The following is a 12,422-nucleotide window of genomic DNA, read 5'->3' as shown; positions in this document are numbered from 1 at the left end:
ACATTAGACTAAATAAACTTTTTTATATATATATTTTGGAATAGAAAAAATATAAATTACACAAGATTTTTGTACAATATGACTTCTTTTGTCTCATAATAATAATAATCGTACTTGACCATTTTATACATATTAATAAAATATGATAGCTCAAATTAAATGACTTTTTCTTGAGTATACAATAATTTAGTATAATACTTTCATAATTTCTTTAATTTTAATAAAAATATTGAATGAAATTATTGTGAATTTTACTATATACTACCAGTGAATTAATTATATATAAAAGAAAAACTAGTGAATTTTACAGTATTAAAGCAGCAAAATAAATATCATCTGCAAATTATTTTTTATTTTGTTTAATTTTGATGTAATAAAAATAATAATTGACTCTTCAAAATTTTATAGTTCATTAATATTTGTGTCAAAGAAATAATAATAATAATAATAATAATTATTATTATTATTATTATTATTATTATTATTATTATTATTATTAGTATTATTAGTATTATTATTATTATTATAATAATCATCATCGAAAAGTTTTTTAGAAAAATAAATTAAATAATATATTAGGAATGATAGCATCAAATACAATATAATTAATTAATACACTCTCTAATATCTCACAGTTAACATATAAGATAATTTTACATATATTAAAAAAATATTAAAATAAAAATATATAGGAAAATATTTTTATTAAATTATGCTTATCAAATATTGGTGTGTTTATAATATTATTATGAATGAAAAATAGAAAATATTGAATTGAGAGTCATGCATATAGTATGAATTAAATTAGACTGTGCAATTGAAAAAAGTAATTGATACCAATTGAAAAATGTCAATCATTTGTGACAATTTTTGTTGCTTCTATTTGAAAATTAGGTTTTATAAATAGATCAATTATTGTTTCACAAAAATTATAACATTAATCTTTTTATGCAACTTAAGAAAATATTGTAGATAAAAAAAAATAAAAAAATAAAAGATTACTCTATCTAATAAAGTATAGCAAAAAATTATATGTAACTAACCATTTATATATGTTCATTATCATAATAATTTATATAAAATAAATAATAATTTGATGGTAATACACATAATAATTTTAATAGATGATATATTTGAAAATCGACAATGAAAATAATATTGAATATTAAAAATAATACTCTTTTTAAGATATTCCTTTATATAAATGTGACATTTATTAAGGAACGGATGTATATTTTTTAGTATCAAACTTATAATTTATTTATATTCGAAACAAATGGAAATAACACTTTTAGTTTGGAGATTTTTTAGTTTCAAATTTATAATTTATTTATATTTGAAACAAAAGGAAATAACATTTTTAGTTTGAAGATTTTGCACCTTAACGTTTTGACACATACAATATATACTAGCGTCAAGACGGATGGATACCTTATACTAACGTATTGGTTTTTCTATTTTTATTGATAAAAATAGTAGAACTTACAAATTTTTTATTTAATTATTTAAAAAAATTAAGTCATTTGTTGATAAGGAATAATAAAATTAAAAAAATAAAATAAAATAAAAGATAAAAAAAATGTTACACTAATACTTAGTAATATCTTTTTATATTAAAGTATAAATATTTGAAAATTTTGATTATTTAATTAAATTGTAAATAAAATAATTTATATAAAGGGCAAAATAAAAAGCAAAAAAATCACACTAAATTTTGTATATCCAATTTATACATGTATTATATAGATATGATTTTTTTTTTTAAAGTAATCCAATTTTAAAACAAATACCAATATATATCTACTCTCAAAATTAAATACGAGGATATTCTTCTTTTACATATTACTAAGAGTAGGGGTGTTCACGTGATGGTTTTAGTTGGTTTTAGTCAAATTCAATATTTGAATCAATCAAATTTATTTGAGTTGAGCTGAACTCTTAATCCGTGAATTTTACATTAAATCCGAGTCTAACCAATTTGATTAATAGCGGCTTGAGTTGAGTTCGTTGGTCATAAATAAATATAATTATTTTTAAAAAATATAATTAAATTTAAAAACTAAAACATCTCAAAAATTATAAAATTGTATCTAACATACAATTCTATACTTAAAATACATCAAAAAAACACAACAAAATATTTAAATTAATTAAATTCACAACAAAATCTCAAATAAAATTCAATAACTAAATTATAATTATACATCAATAATAGAAAAATAAAAATAAAAATGTCTATGTCATGTTAATTAGGAGTGTACAAAGGACGATTAGTAGCGGGTTTAATAAATACAAGATGAAGTAAAGATGAGACTAGATTGGTCCCAAGACAAGTCGCCAAATAGTCATCCTTAAAAGAAGTTTAGAAAAATAATAATAATAAACATAAAATAACCCATAATAAGTCACATATGATTACCATTTGTCAATTCATTCAAGAGTAGTAACTCATAAATAACATTGTTTTACAAACTATAAGTTACGGATTTAATTGATAATTATTTTAGAGAGAGTGAATCAATAATGGCATAAAATAATTATTTGTTTAAAAAAAATATTGAAATAGGACGAGTGACTCGAACCCAATCCTTTTTCTATATTTTTATATCCATCTTGTCCTTATTTTTTTTTGGATCGGGCCAGACTCAACCAATTGCTTATGGACCAATACGAACTAAGTCTGGTATACCTCTAATGTCAATTAGTTGAATTCGTATATTCAAAATGTCAAATCCATTATCCAAACCAAACATCATTCTATTTAAAAGGATTGGTTCAGACCAAACAATATTTACGAGTATAACGTATTGTATGAAATAGTCTATAACACTTTTTCTTTTTTTTTTTTTAATGTCTATTTTAGTTTTAAAAATTGTTTTGTAAGTATTGATTCTATCCAATTATAATCAATAAACTTTCTTCTCAATCTAAATGGTTTTCCATTTCTTGTCCAATTATATATTTCTTATCCAATGATCCTCTTGTCTTTACGTAAGAGGCCCAAGAGATTTTGCTCATTGAGTGATAAAATGAAATTAACCTTCAAAGAAAAAATGGAAAATGACCTTAATACTACTAAGTCAATATTTTAGTGGTTATAATAGAGCGTTCACTAGTGCAAGAGGAACTACCTTTAGATGGAAATGTCTCGATTGGGTCAAAGTGGACAAGTTAGGCAAGGCAGTCGAATATGTATATATATATATTTGATATTGTTGATATGGAACTTTAACTTGTATATAATAAAAAAAAAAGTAATTGTCTTTTAATTGTTGATGTTAGGTTGTATGTCATATTCTAAGTTTGAATTCAGGATAATGCGGTTGTGTGTAGAGATTTCTAGTAGTATTTATCATTTTGTTTACGAACAAAAATAAGATAAAATAAAAACATAATTCTCTATTCATGTATGATTATTATTGTTCTATTATTGTCAAAATTGGTATACAACACATCCGCCCTGTTTATCATGATTCGTAATAAAACAAAATTTTACATACACTTTTAATAACTATTTGTAGAAGACAAATTAAATCAATCAAACATTTAATATAATGTTATGGTTAAATTGATCAATCCGATAAATCTCTTAAAATTCAAAATTATATGATATTCTAATCATCTTATTTTAACGTATAATACCTTATTTAAAAATATATAAATATTTAGTATTAGAACATATATCCAAGAAGGTCTAAATTATTTTAAGTTTAGTATATATAATCATAAAATATAATATAAAATGGGCTAAATATACTCTACAGTGATACAAATTATACGAATATAACAAATTAGTCTTTTATCTTTAAAAAAAAAAAATTAAATCAGTCGTTCAATTTTTTTTTGTTAAGTTAGTCCTTTATGTTTATAAATGTTTACACAATCCTAATTTTAAACTAATTAAATTGAAACTCAAAATTCTCTAAAAAACTTCAATCAAACTCATGTGATTCTTAAGAGTTTTGATTGTCATAATCATAAGAATATAAACCATCAATCTATTGGAGTCAAGTGTGAGTGGTTAAATTTCACATCGACTATTAATGAGCAAAATGTTGGATATAAGAGAGTGATCAATATACCTAATGTCTTAAGTTTTTTTGGATAAGATGTAGTGTTAAAGTCTTTTAGGGATCCTGAAACATTTGATCCGTTGCTGCTCTCGACGCTCATCTGGTCTCCCCAACACAATCATTTTAAAAACATAACTTAACTAGAGAGAATTCAAGTGAGAGACATTTTAAGATTCTTGAAATTAAACGCGAAATTCTCATAATTACATTAAAATTATTATGTTGTTCTGGATGATAATGAAATTAAAATATAAGTGAAAAATCTCTAATTAAAAATAACTAAAAATAAATTTAGGACTAATGGTTTAACATTGTAATTTCTATAAATATAAAGGACTAATTTAATATTTTTGTATAACTTAAATGACTACTAAATGTATTTCGCTTATATTGAATTGATTTAATTTATTTTTTACGAAGAGTTATTGAATACGTAAATATGTTAAATTTAACGTTTGGAGTCAACTTATCTTGACTCACGTATATAACTATCTGACATGGTGGCGTTAAACTTAAGTACAAAATTAATCAATGGAATGCTCTCATAAAATAGGAAGGAATATTCTTTTTATGTAAATAAAAAATTAATTAATACTTTGGAGTAACATTTTATTTTAATAGATATATGTTAGTACATTTGAAATTTAGTTTAATTGTAATATGCATTGTGGTTGTGAAAAAGTATTTAACATATATACATTTCACTAAATAGATAATTGTAGAGATATTTTAAAAATTAATGTAGCAAAATAACATAATAGTAGAATACAATTAAACACATGTATATGTTTTTTTTTTTTTTTTTTTACATTTGCAATATACACTAATTAAATCTTTCTAGAGATATACTTTGTTATAAAAAGCATATCTATATAAATGTTCAAGTTATTCAAAAATTAATTAATATCATTGTTAAGATAATAGTAGTATTACACAATTTGACACCTAGATTAATAATTGTGCATGATGTAAGTGAAAATTATTGATATTTTGCTACGCATATTACTGCTGACACCGTTCAAATAAAATAAGTTTTAACATTCTAAAAAGATATCATGAATTTACAACTAAGTACGACTTTATTGAAAATGAATAACTTTTTAATTGTTTACTAAATACTCGATCATAGATCTAGTCTATACACAAAAGCCACATAAGGGCTTGTGACTCCTATGTCTAGGACACAAGAATTGAACTCCTACAAAACTACTTACACATTAGATCATATGAAAAGTGTTATACAAGTGAGAATCATACACCAAACACAAATAACAAGACACAAATAGAAGACTTTCATGCAACATTTAACATGGATTTATTATCCAAGACAAGTCATTATCATTATAGATAAATATTATAAATAAGTTTACCAAAACATATCATCATCATCATTAGCAAGACACTATCACACATCATCATCATCATTAGCAAGGCACTATCACCACATAACATTTCAACTATTCACGAAGCATATAGACTCTATTAATGGCACATAAACAATAAAAAATGTCATGTACATTCATCCTAGACATACCGACTCATACTAGATTCAACTAACTTTGAATTAATACGGGTAGAAAAACTACTCTATACCTTATAAATTAAAGAGTTTAATCATAATAATTCAATATCTAACAAAAGTATCTTAATTGTATCCCACTTTTATGTTTTATTACAGTTCATCCAAACTACATTATGAAAGTTAAATTTCAAAAAGTAAAATTACTCTTAATATCATTTAAATTATTTTATTGTACTGAATTATTTCTTATAGTTTTTTTCAAATAAGTCCTTTAACTTTCATAATATTAATGACATTGATCTTATACTTTTCATTAAAAAAAATGACAAATACTAATAAATGCCCCAAACACATTTCTTAGTGATTCAAATATAAAAATTTATTTTTGAAATTATATGAAAACTTGTATATTTAATTTTTTTTAAGTTTAAATTTTATTTTTACCCTTATAAAATTTTCTCTTTTCATTCCTCAACGTACTTGTTAGGATAAAAAAAACTACAGATGTACAAATAAATTTTTTTTTTGAAAGAATGGTACAAATAACTTAAAAAACCCTAAGAGCAATTTTACAATTTCAGAATTACAAAGTTGGCCAATAGTAATAGAGCTAACATCAATCTAGTAACAAAAAAAATTCAATAATATACCATATTACATTATTTAATGAGTTTTTATTTTTACAGATATTGTTTAATTAGAATTATTATTATTAAAAAAAATGACAATACTTGAAATTAGGATACAATTAATAGATTAATGGAAATTTAATTCTTCAAAATAATACTTCTCCTAAATCCTAGTAATAGTGAAGAAATCCCCTAGTATAGGTAATACTTGTACTTTGTGAAGTAAATGGGAAGGTCAAGGGAAATTAAACCATAGAAGTCAAAGAAACAATGTGCCAAATATCCAATGGTTTGACACGTGTCAATTTCTGATAGGTTACTGTGTCGTGGTTCATCAACGAGTTTCTGGTAAACCAACTGAACCAATTCTGATCGAGCGTCTTCTATTTCTTTCTATTGTGTTTCAAGTTTCAATATTTTTTTTGGTTCCGAAATGGTTCACGTGTTTTTGAAAGGGAACAAGAAAAATCTACACGAAGAGGAATGAAGAAGATGTTTGTTTGGTATCATCGATTTGTGCTGTTCTTGCTGCTCACAAGGGTTTCTTCAACTTCATCACTTTCATACACTGATAATGTAATTTTATAGTTTTGAATTAAAAAAAGCTTTTTTAATGAATTTTTTTGCATGTTTTTTAAATTATTGAAACTACCCATTTTTCTTTTGGTTAGAAATTTGATGAATTTAATCATGGGTATGTGTTGTTTGGTTTGTGTGAATTTTGATAACAATAGGATGGAAATTTAGCTTTTATTAGAATTTTTTGTTGATAAATCAATAGGTTGCTGTGTGATTTTTGTACTTTATAATTGGAAAATTGTGGATTGCAAGATGTGTTTTCGTTTTTGTTATTTAGCTAACTAAGTTCACTTTGTATCAATGAACTTTTTGGTTTGCATGACATAGGATTAACATAGAATGGAATTGTAGTTGTGTAATTACTTGGTTTTTTATCTGCAGCAATCAATATTAATGGCGTATTTGAGAGTCTAACACGTGTCCAACTCCGACATGATACTGTCACTTGTAATCAATCACTACTATTCTCAAATTATTACTGGTGTCGGTGTTGTTTTTGGTATCCGTGTTTGTGTCGGTGCTTCATTGGAGACCTATTTTTTTTTTAAATTATTGTGTTTTTTTTCTTTGTTCCAATTTTCTGCATTTGTCCCCCAATTTTCATGAGTGTAAAACTAAACCTTCAATTGTTTCTTTGTTACAGGGTCATATAGATACAAATACTGGAAGGTGAGTCATTTTTAATGTCTGATTGGAAGAATTTTGGACTGTAAGAATAGCATTATTAGTTTGTATTTCAGTGTTAACCACTTCTTGTCTTTTGTGATCCTTTTATCAGTAATGGAGAAGAAATATTAAATAATTTATGTGTATATGCTTTGTTCATTTTTATCATTCTTTTTATAATGAAACGCTGACACACACAAGGATACTGACACTCACATGTAAACTCCTTTAATAATTTAAGAAACTGAAACTGATTGAGTGTAACTACAGGCATTGACAAGGACAAGCCTTTGATCTGTAGTGTCGCTGCTACATCTTTTACATTTTCTTGGTCTATATGTTTGTGCCTTTCTTGCTTCTTGTTTATCAGAATCGGTATGGCTAATAGATAATGTCAATGTTCAGAGCACTGAATCAGGATCAGGGTGATGATCATCAAATACATTGCTCTAGAGAAAGAAGTAGAGCAGCTTGGAAGATCATTCAAGAGGTATTCAAATACGCCAAACAATAAAATGGCTCACATAATGCTACTCTATGACCTACTTGCATCAATATAGCATAACTGATAAATGTGCATTCTCTTGATATGCGATTCTTGCCGCAGTATTTGACGCCATTTGTAGAGAAAGAAAAATATAATATCTCAAGAACGTGCCGGCTTCACCCTGACAATGACATATACAGAGATCAGGAACAACATAAATCTCATATAGATATAAATGAATGGCAGTGTGGATACTGTAAGAAAACTTTCTACGAAGAGAAACATCTTGATCAGCATTTTGACAACAGACACTCCAATTTACTTAATTTGGTATGATTTTGATGTTCAATAGACTCAACACAATTTATATTTTTTTCAATCGATGAATAAATAACTAGAGGAAAAAACTAGTTAGCACCTTGTAAATGTTGTTAAACCTTCTGAAAATTTTGGTAGTTTTCTCTGTTCGGTTTGTCATGTTGCAGCATTAATAACTGAAATGAGATAATTGTCTCAATCCAGAATGAAAGCCGGTGCTTAGCGGATGTATGTGGGGCACTGCACTGTGACCATGAAATGAATTCTGGTTCAAAAAAATCAAAGTGCAATCCTGCTGCTGCAGCAAGAAATAAACATCTTTGTGAGGTGTGCTTTTGTTTTGTTTGTCTATTCATTTGTGTTAACCCAAATTTATGTTCTGATTTCCCTATTTTTTGTATAGGCCATAGCCGACAGTTGTTTTCCAGTTAACGAGGGCCCTGCGGCGAGCCGGCTTCATGGTATTATTATGATAGTTTCTTCCTTCTTGTGAAACTTGTATATACACATGGAAGTTTGTGATACTGCATTCTAACATAACATTTTTGACAGAATTATTCTTGCACCAATTCTGTGATGCTCACAGCTGCACTGGAAGTGGGAAGCCTTTCTCCAGAGGGCGCAGGGTAATTTGTAATCTAAAACTTTTTTTCCTATCATTTTTTGTTGGTATTTGCTGATAGTTGTCCATATAGACATGTTATCTTGTTTGAACTATGTTTGATTTTCAGAAATCATTATTTGTGGTATAGGATACAGAAGTTCTGAAGAAAGTACTTTAAGTGTTGTCAAATAGTGACTATAAAGTGCAATAGATAACAGAATTTGAACATACCCCTATTGTCCAACAATATACGATTTAATGCAAAATGTTGGTAAATAGCGGATATAGCAATGTAGCATAGTGAAATTCGGACAAACCACCATTTTCTGCCATCTGTGATTTAATAAAATTGCCTATTTTGAAAATTGTTCAGTTAATGGAAATGTAAATTTTACAAAATCGCGCCTTCTTTTCATAAGGAAACTTAAAATATAGATCTCACTGAAAAAGACTCAGTGAAGCTTTATGGCGGAAGTTTATCGGTCGAATACAATTTGTGTGAAGTCATTTGCACTTGTCTGCTACTGCTACGGCTTGCTGAGCTGTAACGATGCAACTAAGAGAAATACTCATTAACTGGTTTCTTGTTGTGTGCAGAAAAAGACGAATGTGATCTACATCGTTGCCTCGATTTTTCTTGTGATGCTGCTGCTACTTTACTATCTCTACATTTATTTATATCAGAGGTATTTATTTCAAAACTTCTCTGTAATAACCACCATACTTTAGTAACCATTGTAATGGCTCCAACAAGGTTTGGACTTTTGTATTTCAGAGGATTGAAAAGGGAAACTCAAATGCTGAGGCGTATATCTCAAACCGGCCGAAAAAAGAAACCATCTTAATCGATATTCACTTTAGAAGCTCTCAACATGATTTTTCAGAAAGTAAAGGTGTACCTAATGGATTCAACTAGAACTGTACTGCATTTGAAAATCCAGTTTACACCTTTTCTGCTATTTGGAAGTCAAAGTTGGAGGAAGAAAGTGGTCCACGGCTTCAAAATCATGTCTATCTGTTTTGCGAATTGTAAGCCGAACTCTTTGTAAACTTAGACTTTGTGAACACAAAAGGAAATGCATGATTGGATCCGCCTTGGTTGGCTATTTTCATTTGATTGTGCATGGCATCACCAACAAGGGAAAAAAATGTGGATTGTATTTCTTAATTTTGTTTACCAAGTTGATTAGAAATCATTTGTTAACATTTTCACATCCTACCTGTATGTTTACATCACACATTCAGTTATTTGCTTTAAGTAAATTCTGAGAATATCCTTGCTAGATTTTTACATGTCTGCATAATTAGATAGAGGAACACAATCACTTTTTGTCTATTATCTTAAAAAATAGATTACCAAAACTGAATGTATCTCTGAACTAACTCAAAACTTTGAATAAACAACCACTTGTGTCCTTGAATATGTCAAGCACGGTCACTATAATCTCTGAATGTTTTCAAAATTACAAAAACATCCTCGAGAGTGTAATTTGTTAGTTAGTTTCGTTTTCAAATGTGTTTTTTTAGTTAATTTGATCATCAAATCTATCTTCTGTTTATTAGTTTGATTTATAAAATTATTAACAAAAACACTTAGAGATGTTTTTGAAGTTTCGATACATTTAAGAATTATAATGATACTGCCTCACACATTTAAGGACTAAAATATTCTTTGCTCTCAATTTATGAGCTTATAGTTACTCTACATCTATGCCAATTACTTTTGCACTGGTTTTGGCTTTAGGGATTGTGATGTAAAGAACACCATCTCTAACTTGTGCCTTAATCTTCTCAAACTCGATATTTTCGGGAAGTGAAATCCTATGATTATACCTACCATAGCTATTTGCAGGCCAATCTTCATGTTCTGGACTTAATTCTTCATTGCCATTTGCTTGACCTTCATGATGGTGCTCTCTTGCTACTTTTTCTGCCTTCACTACCAACATGTTCTCTTCAATCCATACCTTAACATCATTTTTGTTCATACCAGGCATGTTGAATCTCATTTTGTAATCTTTCTTTCCTTCTTTTATTTCCCAAGGAATTTTCCCCCTATTGTGTTCACTATCTTCCACAACTATCCAAGGTGAAGTGTCACTGTAAACCAAAGGATCTTCCACAATCCTATCCATTGTGTCCATCATTTGTTGCACTGTCCTAGCTACTGGAAACCGGTTCAACAATACTGTAAAAAGAAAAGTATCATTTATCAGTGCCACTGAAATCAATGTTTGATGAAGTAATAAAAAGAATATTTAAATAATTTTTTTTATTAATATTTAAACAATTTTTATATCCCTGTATTATATCCATATTTTTTGTTTGTAGTACTTATATTTTTTTAATTGAATGGTTCCAGTAATTTTTTATTTGTTTTCGTCTATATTATTTTGTTTTAGTCTCTGAAAATATTTATTTCTTTGTTTTAATTCATGTAATATTTGATTTATGTGGACTTAGCCACTTTAATATAGGCACTCAAATGAAAAAAAAAAAAAAAAAAAGAGCATATCATAAAGACTAAAATGAAAAAAATATATTACATTGATTAATCCAAATTAGTGACGACTAAAATGAAAATAATATATAGCGCATACTATTAACAAAAATACGTAAATAATAGTCTTTAAATGTATCAAAATTATAAAAATATATTTATATATATCTTATGTAAATTATTTTGATAATCAAATATATTTAGTTGGTCAATTTAATTTAAAACAAAAATAAAAATATAGTATATAAATAAATATATTTAAGCCTAAAAAGAATTGAATAATAATTATTTGTCAATTATTACCTCTAGGTGAAGCTTGTGACACCTTCATCTTTGGTTGCAATTGCTGCTGCTTTACTCTCTGCAAGCTTGCTTCATCTCCAGCCATAGCCTTTACGTTGTTGCAAAAAGTTCGATTCCTTGTTCTTGACAATGTTGTCAATTTGACATTGGAAAATTTGTTTATTCTGTTAGATAAAGTGGGGGCATAGAACTTCATATTTGGTATAATTGTTGTCATTTTTTTGCCTTTTGGCAAAGATGCTAGTAGAGTGTTACTGTTGTATAATGGTAAAGACACAAAAGTAGACGTTTGTATTGAAATTTATAGGATGCAATGGACATTTCTAGACTAAAGATGCTTGAGAAAATTTCATCACGTGATATTGTGATTGTGACTTGGGGTGTTCTAGACTTCTCCATACAGTTCTTTCCCACCTTCCACCATGAGTTCGGATGTACATATTTAAAATAATTACTAATTTTAGTTTTTTTAAGTATACTCTAATTAAGTTAACAATAAAGATGACTTCAGTTGATAAAACGTTAATTCATATTCTATAAAAATGTGAGTTTCATTCTTGTTGTCAGCGTGAGAACAATATAGATTTTTTTTTTTTTTTAAATAAAGGCATGTTCCATGATTTTTCACCAATACATTCTTTTTTTTTTAATTTAAACCAAAATATCCTACTTTGTAATTTATATATCAAAATGCTCTATTATTTTGGACTAGTTGGAGATCGTGGCCTGAGGAAGCGACCA

The 12,422-nt window shown here is 27.0% G+C and overlaps 2 protein-coding genes across 2 annotated transcripts; one reads left to right on the top strand and one right to left on the bottom strand.

Annotated features, from left to right (window-relative positions):
* Window positions 1–6,588: 6,588 nt before the first annotated feature.
* Window positions 6,589–10,163, top strand: LOC101494173 (uncharacterized). Its single transcript, XM_027335031.2, has 9 exons — window positions 6,589–6,800; window positions 7,447–7,472; window positions 7,875–7,959; window positions 8,077–8,286; window positions 8,479–8,601; window positions 8,678–8,735; window positions 8,827–8,900; window positions 9,476–9,564; window positions 9,654–10,163. Exons 1-9 carry the CDS (start codon window positions 6,708–6,710, stop codon window positions 9,721–9,723), a joined length of 828 nt encoding a protein of 275 aa, XP_027190832.1. The 5' UTR covers window positions 6,589–6,707; the 3' UTR covers window positions 9,724–10,163.
* A 315-nt stretch (window positions 10,164–10,478) lies between these two features.
* LOC101493847 (small heat shock protein, chloroplastic-like) lies at window positions 10,479–11,966 on the bottom strand. The gene is made up of 2 exons (XM_004500038.4): window positions 11,682–11,966; window positions 10,479–11,066 (listed from the first exon to the last, which is right to left on the bottom strand). Exons 1-2 carry the CDS (start codon window positions 11,896–11,898, stop codon window positions 10,576–10,578), a joined length of 708 nt encoding a protein of 235 aa, XP_004500095.1. The 5' UTR covers window positions 11,899–11,966; the 3' UTR covers window positions 10,479–10,575.
* Between the last annotated feature and the right edge of the window lie 456 nt (window positions 11,967–12,422).

Source organism: Cicer arietinum, chromosome 5 (assembly GCF_000331145.2).
Source record: "Cicer arietinum cultivar CDC Frontier isolate Library 1 chromosome 5, Cicar.CDCFrontier_v2.0, whole genome shotgun sequence".
Taxonomy (NCBI): domain Eukaryota; kingdom Viridiplantae; phylum Streptophyta; class Magnoliopsida; order Fabales; family Fabaceae; genus Cicer; species Cicer arietinum.
The sequence above is the reverse complement of the archived record's forward strand: the minus strand, read 5'-3'. Positions and strand labels throughout refer to the sequence as shown.